Here is a 19,096-nt window from a genome sequence, read left to right on the forward strand (position 1 = left end):
GTCAAACCTAAACTAATATTCTTTACTAAATGTTTACTTAGTATATATTACTGTTAAGAGACAAGATAATCTAGTTTGAAAGCTTTAATACGGTTTTATTCTTTTACTTAGGTGTATTTAGTTTCTGTGGTGCTAGGATTGAACCCATGGCCTCACACATGCTGAATAAGTGCTCTGTACTAACTTACATCTGGTCCTTAGTGCATTTAAGAATTGTTACAAATACAAGCTGCTTTTACAATTAAATACTATTAGTGTAATGATTATAGTATAACCTAGAATTCAAGCACTCTGGGTCTGTATAGTTCTCTTAATGACAGAGAAGGGCTTGCTCAGTAACTCAGAAGAATTGAAATTCATTCTGATTTTAGTGAAATATACCCTTTAAAAGTTCAAATTATTTACAGAGTTTACTAAATGTTATTTTAGAAATATCAGTGGTTCTACCTGAGCTTTCTTTATCTTTCTCTTGACTCTATTGCCTTCTGTAAAACTTTATTATAATGAGCCGACTCTTACTACCGGGTTCTCTATAGCGTGAATAAAGAGTGACTACTATTATTCAGTGTGCTGTGTGATAAATCTTGCTGATTTTTCTATTTTTATTTTGAAACTCTAGGGGTTGTATTACCTTCACAGTAAAGGAAAAATGCACAGAGATATAAAGGTACACATTCTAGTTTTGTCCTGTTTTTCCCTTTTAAATAACCTGCTTTTCACTTGTAAATTCTCTAGATTAATCGCTGAGCAGACTTCTTTAGCTCATTCTACATGATGAGTTTGCTACCTGAAATATAATAATGAACCTGAGTGATGTATGATAAGTTTCACTACATTTTTAGAGTAGCATTGTTGAGTCAGGGTCACATACAATAAAGTCTACCTTTCTAAAGTGTGCGGTTTCAGTGGGTTTTTTTGGAGTTGCTCATTTGGTTTTGGTTTGGAGGTGTTTTGAGACATGGTGTCACAGATCAGGCTGTCCTCAGACTCACCATGTAGCTGAGAATATACTTGAATTCCTTCTCCCTTTGTCTCTGTCTCCTGAGAGCTGGAATTAGAATTCATGAGCACTACCACACCTGGCTGGATTAGGGTTGTAATAGGTTTTTTAAAGCTCATTTGTAACTGTTCATCAAATACAAATTACATCCATAGATCCATGAGCTCACAGTGAATTGTGTGCTTACTGGATCTTCTACTAAGTTTGTCACTCCTCAGGAAATGTATCTCAGTGGTGATGTAAGATGATGTTAGCAATGTACCTGGGAGGCTGAGGTAAACCCTGACACCTTCTGTGCTCTCCTCTCGGGCTCTCGGAACAGAGCAGTGTGCTCTGGACAAGCTCAGTCAGGATTCTTGGTGGTGTTTCTAGCGACACTGCACTCTTCAGCTCTTCAATCAAATGGTTCGTTCTTTTATTGATTTTTCCCTCCCTTTATTTCCTTATTCAATTCTCTCCCTCTCTTATTTTCTCAAGTTTTTCTAGCACACAGCCTATTAGCCTTGTAAGGGGGGAGGTGATTCATGCTGCTTTCCTAGTTCCTGACGCAAGCCCTGGCCTCTGTCCTCAGAGAACCGCCTGTAAACCCGCACACTACTGTCCCCTGGGATGTGAGCAGACTCGCAGAACTGCCTTGGGTATTTTCTGTAAGCCACTTCAAAGGCAAAGGAAAGGGTTTGTACTTCAAAGGTAGATGAGCGTCTGTGGAGGTCAGGGTAGCCGAATGGGACTGGGAAGGACTGGTAGGTTTTGTCAGAAGTAAAGAGTGGCACGCTCTCCAAACTGAAGAGTATGAACAGAAATACGAAGTGAAGGATGAGGCCATTTTGGAGAATATAATATTTGTATTATATTATTAAGGAAGGTTTCATAGGTGATAGGATTGTCTGGGTAATTTTGTGCTCTGTTGTACAAGGACTCATGCCAGCCTTTAGTTTGAGTAAATTCTGGCCATCTGCTTAGCCTATCTCCACCCTTGTCTAAGCCTCCTCCCTCATGCTGTCTCACCTACATCTCTCTGGTAGCCTTCTTCCTGCTCTCACTGCTTCTGGTCTTGAGTGCTTCTATAGTTACCGTTGTGTTTGACAAACAGAGTGGCCTTTCAAAGTCACACCATGTTACTCCCCTGCTTATCAATCAGCTCCATTGATTTCCTGTAGTAGTCACTGAGAAATGCAGGTGCTTGCACCACGGCCAGCAAGGTTCTGCATACCCCAGCCCCTGCACGAGTTCTCTGAGCTTGCCTCCCATGTGTCCTCTTCTGACTTGCTCAGTATGTCTCAGCCACACTGAATTTTCTGTTGCTGGAAGTTTTTTAAGGTCTTTTCTGGTTCTAGGTCTTTGTGTTTGATGTCCCTTCTCCCTAGAGTGTCCCTGTCCTGGATTTCAGTGTGGCTGTCCATCCTTACTTCATTGGGACCTCAGCTTTCAGAGGACTTCCTTTCCATGCTCTGTCTTCAAGGTCCTGCCTGACTTTGAATCTTTTGTTGGGCCAGGGATAATCCTTTGTTCCTTCTTTCTCACCTACATCCACCAACAACCTGTTCACCACTGCACCAGAACCTAAGTGGCTGGCGGCAGTCAGTCGCCTCTCAGAGAGGGGTGAGTAGAGGAAAGAACAGATAGGTCAGGAGCTGTGATGTGTATGCGCAGTGACGGAAGTTGTAACTTCTAAGAATCATCCTGACAGTGGGGAGACAACATAGTAGAAGTCTGGCTAGGGAAAAGGTGACACGAAAAGCCCTGATGTGGCCCTGTAGAATTTCTCCCTTTCCCATGATCCCATAGGTCAGTGGTGTTATGTGTGGGTGCAGCTCATTGCATGGATGGCATTCTTGGTGTTTCGAATTCTCCTTCGTTTCCCTTCTACTCTGCTGCTAGTCTTTCTCTTGTTAGAGGTAGGGATTCCAAGAACTTTCCCCACATTGTAATCACACCAGACCTTGGCTTACTCACATAAAAGTTGTGTGGAGCAGTTCTGGACCCACAGCTGTGATTGAGGTGATAGCCGACTTAAACTCTTGACCAAGAAAGCCATTAGGGTAGAAAGCCTCGCCTCCCGAGAAGCAGGGCAGTCACATGCAAGCCCTGGTGAGTCCCAGAAAAAAAGCTTTTAAAGTATAATCAGAGCCATTGAAGGGCTGGTTTAAAATAACATTCTAATGTAGCAATGGTGTGCCATCAGCCAGGAAGTGGCATTTAGGAACTGTGTTAGCAGTCATACTGTGTTAGCAAGGAGCCCTTTAAAAGGCAGCACATCGGTGAAATGACCTAAAGAGTGGACAGCAGTGTTTCCTACAATTATGTAACGTTTTAATTGAACACTTTTTTTTTTATATTTAAGTATTTCTAAGTCTAAGGCTGTGGTTATTTAATATGTATTAAATATTATATGTTTCACCTAATAAAATGTCTGTTTCCCACTCAACTGAAATGTTCTCACTTTGAAGGGCGCTAACATTCTACTAACGGATAATGGTCATGTGAAACTAGGTAAGTTAATCAAAATTCCATCACACTTACACTCACAGGTCTTTTCTAAAATGTAGTTGGCTTGGGTTTGGTTTTGTTTTCCAGGACTACAAGTCGCAGGTCCTAGCTCATCCATCTCTAGGGATGACATATTTGTTTTTCAGTACAGATTTTATTGCTGAGCCAGTCTCTCTCTGACTTTCCTTACCCTAAGGAAGCATAAACTTACTTCATAATAAACAGATTTTTGCAAAGAAATCATGAAATAATATGCATTGGTAACTCTTTCACCTCTAAACCCAGAGATTGGGCTTCTAGTAGAAAATCTGTATAAAATTGAAATGAGGACCAAAAAAATTAAAAATGTAGAAACTCCAAAAAATCCTACATCATGTTTTCAGCTTTAAAAAGCAACCATGCTATTACTGATATAAGAGTATATTTTAGATGCTAACTGTTGCTTTATGTCAAACAGTAACTTGCAAGGTATGATTAAAACAAAGTGCAAAACCAGTAATGACTTAGCATGAGTTTAAACAGAACAAGTATTCAATAAAGTAACTTTAATAACTGGTGACAAGAAAGTAATGACACATGGAACAATTAGGACAAACCAAATTTCAGACATTCAATTCATTTGTTTTATAAAATGATAGTAGTGCTCTGGGTGTTAGCTCGGTGGGAGCCTTTGCCCAGAATGTACCAGGCTCTGGGTTTGGCCCCAGCTGCACGGTACAGACAGACAGACAGACAAATAAAACTGCTTTCAACTACGGCCTACTGTCAGGCTAATCAGATTGAAAACATGTATCTCATCATTGACATACGAGATAGTTTTCCTCCGCAGCCTGTCAGTGAGAGAAGCAGGAAGGGCTCAGTGCTGGCCCTCGGAGGCCTGCTTACTGAGCAGTTTCTATGAGCACCTGCGTCCGTAGCAGCGTTCTATACCTTCCTTCTCTTAGGATAGGTTTAGAAGGCTTAAATGCACTAGAGAGTATTGGATCTGAGCGTACTCAAGGAAGAGTACCAAGTCTCACTAGTGGTCATTGTTGGCTTCAGAGTGTGCCGCAGAGGGAAGGCTGTGGGGAGGCTGTGTTTTGTGTCTTTTCAGGATAGATAGGTTTACCAGTGTCCACTGAAGTCTGCAGGTGTCAGTCTGTCTGGCAGAGAGCGAGTAAACTATCCAGTTACTTAGAGGTCCATTCTAGTAAGACTCCTTGAAATAGAGGAGAACGAGAAATTAAAATATCAGTGTCAGTTTCAATTTTCCTAAGGCCTTTATTTTTCAATCACAATTATTTCACTTTAACCTTTATTGTTGTTTGAATTGTATGAGTTACGTGGGAATCCACTAGGCTATGCTACATACTACTTTGTGATATTTTAATAGTCCATCAAAGTTAAAAACTGTAACATGTTTGAGATTGTTCCATATTTGTGAAATTGATGAAAATAAGTATTGGAAGTTACTTTTGGTATTATCTTAAATGATTTTTTTTTCTCTCATTCTTTTAATAGCTGATTTTGGAGTTTCTGCACAGATAACAGCTACAATTGCCAAACGGAAGTCTTTCATTGGAACCCCATATTGGTAATTTTATTTAACTCAAATTTTTAACTTAAAATTTTTTTATTATCCTGTCATTATTGTATGCAGTGTTTCTTTTAAAAAAAAAAAAACATGTCAGAAATCTTACGCTTAGGACAAAGGGATTCCTCAAGCTTAGGTTTACCAGCATGTGCTAAATTAAGCATGTGTTCTTATGGACTACTTGTCAAAAAGTATCCTACACACCGGCTTTCATAAAACAGAAAAGGCTATAAAGTTTGATACAGTTGTTAGCTTCCTGATACTTAACACACATTTCAATATATGTTTTTATATCTATCTTTTTCATATCCATATTCTAATTATTATATTATTCACAGTTTTCAAAAACTTTGCAGGTTTTGGAGTTTACCGGGAATTGAACGTAGGGCCTCAATCATTCTAAGTAAACAGTTTCATCCAGTGTTTTTGCAGTCCTGATTGAGTGTGATAAAAAGCAGGTCTCTGGGCATGTGGAGTCTTTATGCCAACCCTCAGTTCAATTCTTTACCTTCTTTCTGGAAGTCTGATCCATAGACTTTCCTTTCTGGCCATACCTGTCCTCTCGGTAGTTTTTCCCGTCACAGAAAAACCATCCTAGCATTCATTGTTTATGCCTTCATTTTGGCCGCTGTGTGCTGGTGGCCTCACTGGCTGCGTGGTAGGCAGGGACAGCGCTGCTTTGGGTTTAATGCCCTGGAGTCTGGACCACACCTTCAGCTCAGTGCTACCCTCCCCAGACATCTCTAGTCTGACTCCTCAGTGCACAGCGGTGCTACTGGGGTTTTGTGTTGTTCTAAGCAGGGAGCATGATAAATACCATCTCTTATATTGATTTGTCTCCATCAAATATAATTTTTTAAAGGCAACTAGAGCTAAACCAGTTCCGTCTTTTGCTGGCCATTATTTGTAGACTTTGTTGTAAAAGTTGAAGATTCCAGCTCATTCACTTGTCTTGCAGTTGTCTTGTTCTTGCAGTGTTCTTGCTGAATCAGTTAATAGTCTGCCATCACTCTTCACTGTTTTCCTGAGTCGTCTTGTTTTTAAATTGCTTAAATCTTCTCTTAATCTCCTGTCAGACATCCCATTCCTCTTCACCTTGCCCAGTTCTGTAAGATGTGCCTGTATGATTTTCTATGCCTGTAAAACCTGCCAAGTTATTAGTCCTGTATGTGTGTGCACAGGAACTTAACTGCATGCCCGGCCAGCACTCTACAGTTGAGCTACATGGCCATGCTTTGCTTCCGGGTGCGATCCCTGGGAGCTCCTTTCTCATATTCTAAGTCTTCTTCTTTGACCTGCTTTGAATTATGTTTTAGTCTCTTTCCGTAAATGGTGTATGGGTGTAAGAGCTTTAGGACTTTGTATTTCTAGCTTCACATTTGACTGGGTTTAAAGCACTAGGTTAGAACATTTGAGGCATTGTCCATGGGCTTCTGTGATGCCATGTGAAGCCATCATGATGTAATGTAGTGCACCCCTCCTCCCATGGTGACGCCTCATATTTTCATATTCCGTGATGGTTCCTGGTGTTTCCATATCCTAGATACTGTGTTTGGTTTTGACCTTCATTCGTTCATGCTTGTCATTTGGTGTTTATTTCAGAGACAGACAGACATCTTTCCCATTCTAGACGGTCCTCCTGGGAGGTATTTCTCTGGTGTTGACATGGTTGTCTCTCTGCTGCGTTTCTTCCTGCTCTCTGGGATGTCTAAAGTCTTGCCTCAGGCCACTTGAATCAACCCACGAGTTTTCTCTTTTTCTCCCACTTCATTTTTTTGGAAGTTTGTTTTTGTTTTGTTTTTTGTTTGTTTGTTTTTCTTTGAGGTAGGATTTCATTATGAAGATCTGGCTGTCCTGAAACTGACTGAAACCAGGCTGGCCTTGAACTCACAGAGATCTGCCTGCCTCAGCTTCCCAAGTATTGGGATAAAAGGCATGACCCACTCCAAACTAACTCTCCCACTTAAAAAAAAAAATGCTATGTTCAAGATTAAGGTGAATCTCTGTGAGTCCAAGGCTAGCCTGGTGGTCTGCCTACACAAAAGATTGAGGTGAGTCCAAGGCTAGCCTGGTGGTCTGTCTACAGAGCAAATTGCAGGCCTGCCAGTGTTTCAGAGTTGAGAGAGACAAAAAAACCTTCATGTTTCTGTGGGAATTTCTCAGCATTTTAGGTTCATACTTGCATGATGGAGGCTTCATCAAAAGTTTAAAATCATGGTATGTTAGTTCATACCAAAGAGCAAGATGCTACAAGCCAGTTCTTGAACTGGGAATGATGTATTTCCTACAGTCCCGGTTTGGGGGAGACTGAGGCAGGAGACTGATTGGAGCCTGAGAGGTTGAGGACAGCCCGGAGCAAATTGAGCCTGTCTCAGACTATGAAAGCAAAGCAGACTGGCATCACAGGTGCAGTAAGCCGAGGCAGGGCCGCCTTCACCTAAGAATAGCGTCTCCCTTGCAAAGTGATGAAGAATTAGCCAGGAAAGCCTGCTGAGGCAGGAGAACTGAGAGTTAGTGGCAAGTGCCCTTGGACATCTCTTGTGTGGTGGTGGAGCTGGCCCTTACTCAGCAGCCTTTGTGGAGGGCCAAAGCCTTCCCTCCCTTTGTGCTGGTCACACTTTCCAGTGTACAGTTCTGTGATGGATGAACATCAAGATAAAACAGACCGCCACCATTGGGAAACATTTTCTGTTCCCTTCCCTCACTCTGGGGACTCCTGTGGCTCTGCTGCCCCTTCCCCAGACATCCTGCGTATGGGGTCCCAGCTTGTAGAGCTGTCACAGTTCTTTGTGACACTTGTGCTCTTGCCTTTGTTGAAGGCATTTGGTTGTCTTTATAAACTTGTCTTGAACAGTTTTCTAAAACTCACTTTCATTTTGGTCATAGCTTAGTCTTCTTACCTTTGTAATAAGGGTGTTCGTCAGATTCACTGTGTGTGTGTGTGTGTGTGTGTGTGTGTGTGTGTGTGTGTGTGTGTACGCACGCGCGCGCGCGCTCGAGTAGTAGCCAGCACACCTGACACATGGCTCTTAGGTGAGTGGGCACAGGTGGAAGGAGAAGCACCACCCGCACGCACTTTGGCTGCTGTGACGCTGGCTGGCAGGCTGTGCTGGGGTCAGGGGTTGAGTGCTGCCCACCCTGTAGGCTCCCCTCTCCTGTAGCCATGGTCGAGCTGCCTGTAGTTAAGCCCCAGCACTCTTTACATCACTGTCCTTGCCATGATTTGAATTTCCAGGAGGGAGATTTTGAGATCAAATTGCTTTTAAGACCAAGTGTTTTGAAAGTTGCCTGGCTTTTTAGTTTTATTGTAACTGAGCCGACTCCCCTGCGGTCGTGCGCATGTAAGGCGCCCACTCGATGCTCTTTGGAACTGGAAGACTCCCATGTTTTTCTCAGTTGTTTCCAAAACTGGTTTGGGATTTCAAAGTTTGTGCATTTGAAAACTGATCATTTAAACAAGTCATTACACTAAAACAGTAGCAAAGTTAAAAGGAATTAAAACGTTAACAAATTTGTAATTTCTCTTTGAACAAAATATTTTTAAAAAGAGGCACGCATTTTGATAACTTTTCCATTATTATAATGTAAACTTTTTAATTAAAAGCATTCAAAAATTTATAGTAAATATAAACTAAATGCTAAATGTGAAAATTCTTGGTGCCCCAAGAAATGGTGAACTGAGAACAGTGGCGAGGCTGCAGGGTAGAGCTGTAGGCGTCGTATGTTGGTTACAAAGGTTCTTTCCTTTATGGAATTTTGGGGAAGTCTCCTGATGAAAACAACTCCAGGGCAGATGACTGTCATCCTGGTAAATTTTCATCAACGTTGTAGTGTAGCTGACTGATGAAGCCGTCACTGGGGAGACTGAGGTGTCTTCCGGGAGACATCAAGAATTTGAGGAAAGTAGGTCTGTTATTATGGTATATCTATTTCAGACATCAAAGGACTAAACAGAATTCAGTGTAGCTGTTAGTGAGTGTGTGCCTCTGGTAAAGAGAGCACAGGAAAGCACACTGAACACAAGATCCGTGTGTCCTGGCTTCTTTCCTGCAGGATGGCCCCAGAAGTCGCGGCTGTTGAGAGGAAAGGCGGGTACAATCAACTGTGTGACCTCTGGGCGGTGGGCATCACTGCCATCGAGCTGGCGGAGCTCCAGCCACCCATGTTTGACCTTCATCCGATGAGGTCAGTGTGTCTACGCCAAGCCCATGCTGACTAAAGCTTATTTACTGTGTCCTGGGTCGGCTTTACCCTTACTGGGAGTATATAGAAGTGTGTTCCTTCCTATCCTGACAATGAATCGGAAGTGTTAACTCTGTGCAAAACGTTTTATGTGTTTTTCAGGGCCTTGTTTCTAATGACAAAAAGCAATTTCCAGCCTCCTAAACTAAAAGATAAGTTGAAGTGGTAAGTAACTTTGTCTATTGACTTTCATAGCAATGTGAGCAAAACGGAAATTAAAATGCAGGAGCCTAATTTCATCTTTCTTAGGTCAAATAGTTTCCATCATTTTGTGAAGATGGCTCTTACCAAAAATCCAAAAAAAAGACCCAATGCAGAAAAGCTATTACAGGTATTGTTTTACCCTGAAACATTCATTTTCTTTCACAAAGTCAGATGTTTAACAAATGTCTAAAGTGTTTTGTGTGTTTTATAGCATCCCTTTGTCACACAGCCTCTGACAAGGTCTTTGGCAATAGAGTTGCTGGACAAAGTGAATAATCCAGACCATTCCACATACCACGATTTTGATGATGATGACCCAGAGGTAGGAATTGTTTTCACTAACTAGTACACATAACTCTGTGTGTGTGTGTGTGTGTGTGTGTGTGTGTGTGTGTGTTTAAACAAACTATTATTTAGTGAGGGTGACCAATTCTTCATCCTGGGAAGTCATATTGGTCACTTGATGACATTTGTGGAAGAAGGCAAAGGCAAGCTCATTTAATACATATAAAGTCACTAGTTACTTCAGAGTGGTCCTGTAGGCTGCTTAGTTATCACATGAGAAGCAACACACTCCCTAGTCTTCTTGGAAGAACCCTTGTACCAGACTTCATAAGATACTGGGAGTTGGCTAAGATAGAATTGATGTGTTAGCAACGAAAACCATGATTCTCTACTGTGGAAATAAAAACAAGCCAGCATGTATGCAGATATAAAGTTACCCTAACATGACAGGAACACTGGTATTAGTGGAAACCCATCTCTGTTAGCTTAAGAAAGCTGTGTGCCTGATCCCAGCTCAGTATATGTGGCACAGCCAAATTCTCTTCCTGCCTTCAGTCTGACTGCAAGGAACTCACAATGGTGCGGGCTTGAAAGGTCATGGAAGGAAAAGAATTCTCTATAAACAGGTAGATGTCAGATTGTCCTCGGGACAGCCTTTGTCAATTCACCCTTGTCCTAGGTCACCATGTTGATACACTAATAATAGGCTCTCTCTTTTTAATAAGTTTTGAAAGGGATTTGGAAGTATGAAAGTTAGGTGTGAAGTATATTTGATCTAATACTTGGGAGGAAATTGGTTTCAGTTATTTTGTGTAATTTTAGGAAACTTGGCTTTATAAATTTAATTAGTCCGACATATGCAGGGTAGAGAGGCTATAAAAGTGACCTCTAGGCCAGGGTTGGGTACATGCTTGTAATCCCAGCACTTGGGGCTTGGGGCTGCTGAAGCAGGAAGACTGTAAGTTCAAGGACTGCCTACAGTACACACTGAGACCCTAGACCATGTAAGCTGAAATCCCGCAGTCTTAATAATCATGGGAATACTTGAGTTTTCCATGACATTTTAAATTTTTGTCAAAACATTAACTCTTAGTATCAATTATATATATATATATATATATATATATATATGTATATATATGGAAATAGATAATATTATGTAGTATTTAAGAATAATAGGAAGTAAAGCTAGTATTAGTGTATTTTATTTTCATTTTGAAAAATAATGTAGACCACTCAGCATCCAGCAGTCTGCTGACCAGTAGCTACCTAGTCTCACCTTGTCCTGTGACTTCATGACACAGAGCAAGAATTCTTTTATGCCATAGTCCTTTCTGCATCTCCTTTCTAGTCACAGTCATGTTGTGATCCTGTGGTTTACATAGCAGTTGATGAGCTGAAAGTTAGGGATGGGGTTTGTTCTTTGTGCAGTTATAGCTAGCATACTGTAGGAACCAAAATTTGAGCCACATTGTAAGGAGCTGGTATCATTAAGAGCATGGTCACTGGGAAGTCATGCATGTCAACCCTGCAGGGCAAGGACCATTGCTTACTGCAGTGCAGGGCATTTGTATTATTGTCTGAGCTCAGCCTACTTGTAACTCAGCATGTCTGTTTTAAACTGTGTCCAAAGACACAGGCACTATGCAGGAGGAGTATCCTAAGTGTACCATGCAGCAGCAAAGGGGGGTTGTGGCATTTCACTTCATGATATAGATGTTTTCTGCAGCAGTGCATAGACCTTTTTAATTTGAGACAAGGCTCCACGTATGTTCCAGGCTGCCTTGATCTCTCCCAGGCAAGCCTCAAGCCTGCAGTCCTTCTTTGGCCTCCTGAACAACTGTGATGACAAGGCTGTGCCACCAGCCTTGACTCGGATCCTATTTAGTCCAATAAGAACTTGAGCTTAGTGTTAATGAATTACATTTTCTTCTCAGAGCTGTCTCTAGCAGTGAGAGCCTCAAGGGGAGCCTTTCCCATATGGGAAACTTGCTAGGCATTGTTATCACCTGAGATGGATGCTACATCCTCTTCAGGTGGAGGATCGAGCTGCTGAGGGTTTCAAACATGGTCTCGTGAACCTCTCCGTTTGTGAGACCCCCGGGATTTCTGTAAGTGCAGGGGCTTATCCCCAGGATGCTTTTCTTAGGGGCAGTCGCTTAGGTTATCCTCAGTCCTTAGCTTTGTCTCAGTTCTAACAGAAGGGAAGAACAGAGGAAAACTGAGTCAAAAGGAGGAAATGTGTCCCCTGACAAACGGATTGTCACGCTGCTTCAGCATTACTTCATGCGTTGCTCTCTTGCTCACTTGGTGGAAAAGGCTGCAGCAGATTTTCTTTAATCACGGGTTTCCCCTCCACCACAGAGAAAGCTGGTCACAGCCTTTAAACAACCACTGGATTATGGAACTGTTCAGTTTTGAATGTTAGTTTATATTCGGCCCAGTGAACATTATTGGGAAGCTACTATGGATGAGATACATTCCCTAGTCTTTAAAAGGTCTGTCTGAGGAGTAAGGGAAGAGAGCAGCCAACTCTCTATTAAGGAAACCAGAAACAGTCTATTAAAGACCTCAGAGACATTTCCTGTGAGAGACCTCAGAGATGGTGTTTCAGAAAAACTGACACCGTTGGGCACAGTGTGATTTGAGGGGGGCATAGGAAAGGAACCTAATGGGGGACTTTTGGGATAGCATTGGAAATCTAAATGAAATAAATACCTAATTTTTAAAAAAAACAGAAAAAGAAAGGAACCTAAGATTAACCTCAGGACCTAGGGTTGGGGATTTAGCTCAGTGGTAGAGTGCTTGCCCAGCAAGCACAAGGCCCTGGGTTTGAGCCTCAGTTCTGAAGACAAAATAACAAAAAAACCCTCGGGACCATTCTTCTAATGATGTGTATGTATGCATGTCTGTGCCCAGAGGTGTCAGGTCCCCTTGGGGCTGGAGTTACAGGCAGTTGTTAGCCACCCAATATGGATGCCAGGAATGGAATTCCCATATCTAAATGCTTGAGTTCAGTGTTTAAATACTCTTTATCCTTGAATAATATCCATGAACAATGATTGCAATCAAGGCAAGCTTATAAGTGATTAAGAAGACATAGTGTGAACTAACACGATGGCCCTGAGGGTAAAGCACCCGACGCTCAAACCTGACCTCCTGAGTCCCATCCCACAACCCACCTGGGAGACCTGACTCCCAAACACATCATACATACACATACTCACATGCACGCAATAATAATAGTCAGCCTCATCACCACCATCATCATCATCTTAAAAGATAACTGTACATGTTTGTTCTTCCATTTGCTGAGTTCCTATGACAGTAGGGGGGCTTTTACATTAAATAACAGCATATAGTAGTACATCATATAAGTATATTTAGAATAAACTTTTAAAGGAAGCTTAAAGATTAATGTAATTGGGGGGTGTCTTAGTCAGGGTTTCTATTCCTGCACAAACATCAAGACCAAGAAGCAAGTTGGGGAGGAAAGGGTTTATTCGGCTTACACTTCCATACTGCTGTTCATCACCAAAGGAAGTCAGGACTGGAACTCAAGCAGGTCAGAAAGCAGGAGCTGATGCAGAGGCCATGGAGGGATGTTCTTTACTGGCTTGCCTCCCCTGGCTTGCTCAACCTGCTCTCTTATAGAACCCAAGACTACCAGCCCAGAGATGGCACCACCCACAAGGGGCCTTTCCCCCATGATCACTAATTGAGAAAAATGCCTTACAGTTGGAGCTCATGGAGGCATTTCCTCAACTGAAGCTCCTTTCTCTGTGATAACGCCAGCTGTGTCAAGTTGACACAAAATTAGCCAGTACAGGGGGCATATTTACTATTATTGCCCATGACCTAGTTTGTTTTTCACTACTGTGACAAAACAGGGACCAAAACCAACATAAGGGGGAAAGGGATTATTTGGCTTACAGTCACACTCATGGTTGATCACTGAGACAAGCCAAGGCAGGAACTCAAGAAGAGCAGAAACCTGGCAGCAGAAGCTGAAGCCGACACCATGGAGGAGCATTTGCTCACTGTCCTGCTCCTCCTGGCTTTCTTACACTGCTTTCTTGTACCACCCAGAAACACCTGCACAGACGTGACACTGCCCGCCCACATAGACTAAGCACTCCCATGTTAATTGTATTTTTTTTTTAAAATGCCCCATAAACTTAACTACTGGTCAGTCTGATGGAAGCATTGCTCTTAGCTTGTATCACGTTGACCAAAAACTAGCCAACACAGCCAGGACTTTTCTGAATGGGAGGGAGGGAGGGAGGGAGGGAGGGAGGGAGGGAGGGAGGGAGGGAGGAAGGGAGGAAGGGAGGAAGGGAGGAAGGGAGGAAGGGAGGAAGGAAAGATTATGCTTTTCATATTTTGTGGATTCCTAGAACCTAAAGGAAAGTATTATTGGGGTAGACACCAACAATTACGGTTGTGGTAAGATGTATGTGCCTTGCTATGTCTTAAAAGGCAGGACCTGAAAGTAAACTTAATGATGTCATAGTGCCAGAATTCACTTGTCTTAGATCAAGATGATCTAAGATGGGTTAGCTTGCACTCTCCCTAGAACTCCAGGCATCAGTGGATTTGACTTAATGACACATGGTCTGTTGGTGCCAGACGTTGCTAGTAAGTGAGCATGAGCAGGTATGGATAATTCATGAAGGGACTTGCTAATGCTCTGACCTTTTTCTAGAAACAGACTGTAGTGGGAATTGACCATGAGCCATAGTTACCGAATCCTTCAGCTAACAGGAGTGATCGGGGCCACCATTACTTGCTTTGTAGCAGGTCTTGTCAGACTGAGTTGCTTGTGAGCAGCCGTAGTGTGAGAGCAGAAGTCTGACATTATTCTTGGCCTCTTCCTTTAAGTTGCCAGTAGCACCCTTTGATTCCACTTGTGAAATCAGAAATGTCCAGTAATGTCATATGTCTCTTGATGTACAGGATTTCCCTCTGGTCACAAAACACTTTGCCAAGCATGGTGGCACTTGTCTATAATCCCAGCAGTAATAGGACCACAAGTTCAAAGTCAGTGTTGCTACATAATGAAATCCTATGTGTATATAAGTAAATAAACAAACTGGCCTATGTTAACTTCATAGTGCTTAGATTGTCTGTCTTTCCTTCATTCAGTATAAACTTCATTTTTATTTGGGTTCATATTTTAAAGGGCCTGTGTTTTGCATTTGTGTTATGTAATAATAGTCAAATAATAATAATAGTCATAGAACCTATGAATAATAATAACTTGAACCAATATGAAATGGCTTGTGAAGGGTAAGATTTTGTATATTTTTCAAGAAGTAATTTTTTAAAATGTCTGCCAAGCATGGTTGTGCAGATCTATAATCTGAGCAATGGGGAGACAGAAATAAGATTAAAGGTTCAACACTAGACACCAGCTACATAGAAAGTTTGAGGCTATTCTGAGTTACATTTAATCTTAAAATGAAATAGTTGGGCATGGTTACGCACATATGTAATGCCGACATTCAAGGCAGAGGCAAAGGAGTAAGGCAGCCAGCCATGGTAGATACTGTGAATGAGGAGACGGGGTTGGTGAGACAGCATAGTGATCTGGGTAAGAGCTTCTGCCTCCACACACATCCCATGACAGGAGGAGCGTCCACACACATAGCAAGCAGGCAAATAAGTAAATAAATATGATTGTTTTAAAGAAAGCAAGAAATAGTTTATTTAACAATAGTTAATACATATTATGTTATGTATTTTCATTCTCCAGGCCTTTTAAAAAGTAAAAAACAATAGCATGTCTTAATGCATGAAAAGTATTATTTAAAGAGAAAATTGGAAGTTACTCCTTGTTTATTTCAGTGCCATTTGGATGGTTCTCCGCCATTGCTTTTGTGAACTGTTTCCTCCTGTACTTACTGACTTGCCACAGCAGGTTTCTGTGGCTGGTACCTGTTACATGTTACATGTTACATGGATTGAGAACCATCATGCTGGTCAAGTTTAAGTGCTGTTCCTTGTTTGAGAATGTGTGCCTGTGGCCTCTGTTCCCCAGCAGCTGGCCTTCCTCAGATTCAGAACTCGTGCTGCCTGCCTGCCTGCCTGCCTGCCTGCCTGCCTGCCCCATCTCTTCCTTGTTGGCTTTAGAGCAGCTTGTGCCCAGTGTGGTCCCCTCCGCTTTTACTTCAGGAGCCATGTCAGGACAGTTCTTTCTCTCAGCAGTCTTTTTCTATGTGCATTATTGTGGGGGAGGCTCTCTTGTACAACCATCAGTCAGTACGTGTGAGTGGAAGATGCCATTGAGGCTTTGGTCCATCTCTATTCTCCATGCTGGGAATACTATGGCCTCTGGACTGTCTCTCTTCATCTAATCAAGTAATTTCTGGGGATCTGATTCCAGACATGCTGGAGATTTCATTCCCAAAGGGTTTCCTTAAGCCATAAGTTGTATTCTTTTGCTACTTTGAGCCTTCAGCAGCTCTCACACTAGGGTATACAGAGGAAGCTTACAAAAGCAGCATCTATGAACAACCCCTTTAAAATCACACCATTCTTATTGACTTATCATTTGCTAGTGGAAATGATAATGGCGTATCTAAAGTCCAGAGAGACTAAGATGGAATGAAGACCATGCTTTTAATGAACGTGGTGGGTGGGACGGTTCTGAGAGAGAAAAGCTAGAGTTGACAGAAACGTGAATGATATCATTGTGAACAGTCTTACTTCAGTCAGTCCAGTTCATATGAAAAATGAAACATGTCATTATCTCCTGTCATCTGCAAGTGAATGTGTACTTAATGTCATTTCAAAATTCTGTAAGTCAAAACATAAGCTGTAAAATCCACCTGAGGCCCAACTAGATGGACGGATGGCTCAGTGGGTACTCACTTGTCCCCCAGCGGACAGCCTGAGTTCCATCCCTGGAACCTGCATGGTGGAAGAAGAGAACTGACTCTCCTAAGCTGGCCTCTGACCTCTACACCAGTGTGTGCCTCCTCGGGCCCCGTTATTATGAAATGCTGTGCAGATCTTCATAGCTCTGCCTTTTCTTTTCTCTTCGTAATGTTTTATTTTCCTTTCATTCTTTCATTTCAAGGAAGTCTCACAAAACTATCCAGGCTGACCTTCATCACCTAGGGTCAATCTTTCTGCCTCAGCCCCCACCCCCAGACTAGCTGGGACTATAGGTGTGTCCCCCCACTGCTCTGGCTTCTCTGCCTGGGTATAACTTGTTCATTCTTATAAAATGGACTGTGCATGTCTATGGTGCAGCAAATAAACAGAACATGGCTTAATTCTATATTTTACTCAATCACAGGAACATGTTCTACCAGAATAAAAAACAATTTGCTTTGACTGGATAACTTAACGTATCCTTATTTGTGCCTTCATAGTTGGACTGGTACTGCGATTAACATTTTAAATGAAACTTTGCTTTAATTTTCATTTTTGTCAAACATTTCATTTATCCTTGCATAATTTTGTAGATAGAACTCTGACTTGATTATCAAGTGTTACATATCAATAGTTTTGTTTTGTTTTGTTTTTTAAGCCTCTTGTTGCCGTACCACATAGAATTCCTTCAACGAGTAGAAATGTGAGAGAAGAAAAAACGCGCTCAGAGATAAACTGTGAGTACAGACTCTTTACCATCTGTAAGTCAGTGACCAAAATGAGATTTTAAACTGTAGTTTAGTTAGAATTATTATCTTTTTAATTTTTAAGGTATATAAACACAGTTATATGTAAAGTTTAAAGAGGACTATATGAATTCTCTCTATCCCTCTGGAACTTTGGGTAACAAGAATTCTACATGTCACACTTGGAAGGAAAAGTAAGACTTCAGCCTAGGGAAGTGGATGGCATCATGGGAATGCACCTTTGCTGCTAAATCCTTGTAAGTGGCCTAGAGACCTTGCTAAGTGCAGCCTGAGGGTCAGTAGAGAGGGATAGAGTGAGTTCCTTCTGAATCACTCTCTCTGTGTGTGCATGCGCCTGTGCTAAAGGCCACTCTGGGTGTGAGCTGAAGAAAGAAGTCTGCAAACCAACTGAGAATCACTTGGGACTTAAAAGTAGTTTCTCAGGCTTCACCCATGCAGAACCTGCTTGAAGGACTGGTCTTGGCCCTGGATAATTAGATACCTGTAGCCTAGCTTTTCTGAGGCTTCTAATGTATTCTTTATGGGTAGGGACAGATAAAATTATCATATTCTTCCGGTGTTGAGGGAACAGCTGGATTGAAGCCTCCACTTTCAATCATTTGACTTTGAAGTCTGATTCACTGTTTTCTTGAATGTTTAAGGTGTGTCTTACTTGGGGTTTCTATTGTTGTGATAAAATACCATGGTGTGATTGTTTCTGGTGTGTCTTAATGGGAGCTTCTATTGTTGTGCTAAAATACCATGACCTGGAATGTTTCAGGTGTGTCTTACTTGGGGTTTCTTTTGTTGTGCTAAAATAACTTGACTTGAGTGTTTAGGGTGTGTCTTATGTGGGGTTTCTATTGCTGTGCTAAAACACTATGACATAAAGCAACTTGGAGAGGAAAGGGTTTATTTTTATTTCATCTTACAGTTTGTAGGCCATCATTTAAGAAAGGCACTTGACAAGACCTCCAGGTAGGGCAAAAGCTGATGCAGAGGCCATGGAGGTATACTGCTTACTGGCTTGCTCCTCAGGGCTTGCTCAGCCTGCTTTCTTGTGGAACCCAGGACCATTCTCTCAGGGTGATACCACTCACTGTGAGGTAGGCCCCCTCATCAATCATCAGTCCAGAAAATCTCCACATGCTTGCCCACAGGCCAGTCTGGTGGGGCATTTTCTTAATTAAGGTTCCCTCCCACCAGATGACTCTAGCTTATTCAAGTTGACAAAATACAATTGTGTAGGGTGTTTTATGATTGTGTATGAAGTTTGCTTTACAGGAGAGTGTTCCATGATGTTACTATAACGAGAGGCATTGGGACAATGATTAGGTAAATTTCTCCTTCATAATGTTATGTTTCCAGCTGCCTGGTTTTTCTTCGTATGACCAGTTCTTAAACGGTGTTCAGACAACAGTGTAGAAAGGCTGTATGTTGCCTTTGGTTTTAAGAAGCCCCCACTGCCTTAAGCTAAATGTCTTCTATCACCTTCCCAGACTCTTCGTAGCCGCCCCACATTATAGGATTGGCATTGACTTGTTAGTGGCTTTGGGGAGGGTCAGCTGTCTTGGAGAAACTAAGAATGTTTCCCCTGGATAATAAGATGGAAATTGGGGCTGGAGAGATGGCTCAATGGTTAAGAGCACTGACTGTTCTTCCGAAGGTCCTGAGTTC

At 42.0% G+C, this 19,096-nt stretch overlaps 1 protein-coding gene across 6 annotated transcripts in view; it reads left to right on the top strand.

Annotated features, from left to right (window-relative positions):
• Map4k3 (mitogen-activated protein kinase kinase kinase kinase 3) overlaps positions 1 to 19,096 on the top strand; it is a 156,327-nt gene that overhangs the window by 76,029 nt on the left and 61,202 nt on the right. For all 6 annotated transcript variants that reach the window (XM_085833253.1, XM_021186158.3, XM_085833254.1 and 3 more), the window contains exons 6-13: positions 620 to 667; positions 3,451 to 3,493; positions 4,991 to 5,063; positions 9,117 to 9,248; positions 9,408 to 9,470; positions 9,555 to 9,636; positions 9,721 to 9,831; positions 17,332 to 17,410. In XM_085833253.1, the coding sequence (XP_085689379.1) occupies positions 620 to 667; positions 3,451 to 3,493; positions 4,991 to 5,063; positions 9,117 to 9,248; positions 9,408 to 9,470; positions 9,555 to 9,636; positions 9,721 to 9,831; positions 17,332 to 17,410 (631 nt within the window). The remainder of the gene's footprint in view (positions 1 to 619; positions 668 to 3,450; positions 3,494 to 4,990; positions 5,064 to 9,116; positions 9,249 to 9,407; positions 9,471 to 9,554; positions 9,637 to 9,720; positions 9,832 to 17,331; positions 17,411 to 19,096) is intronic.

This window comes from Mus caroli, unplaced genomic scaffold (assembly GCF_978045245.1).
Source record: "Mus caroli unplaced genomic scaffold, Mus_caroli_1 scaffold_18, whole genome shotgun sequence".
Lineage (NCBI taxonomy): Eukaryota > Metazoa > Chordata > Mammalia > Rodentia > Muridae > Mus > Mus caroli.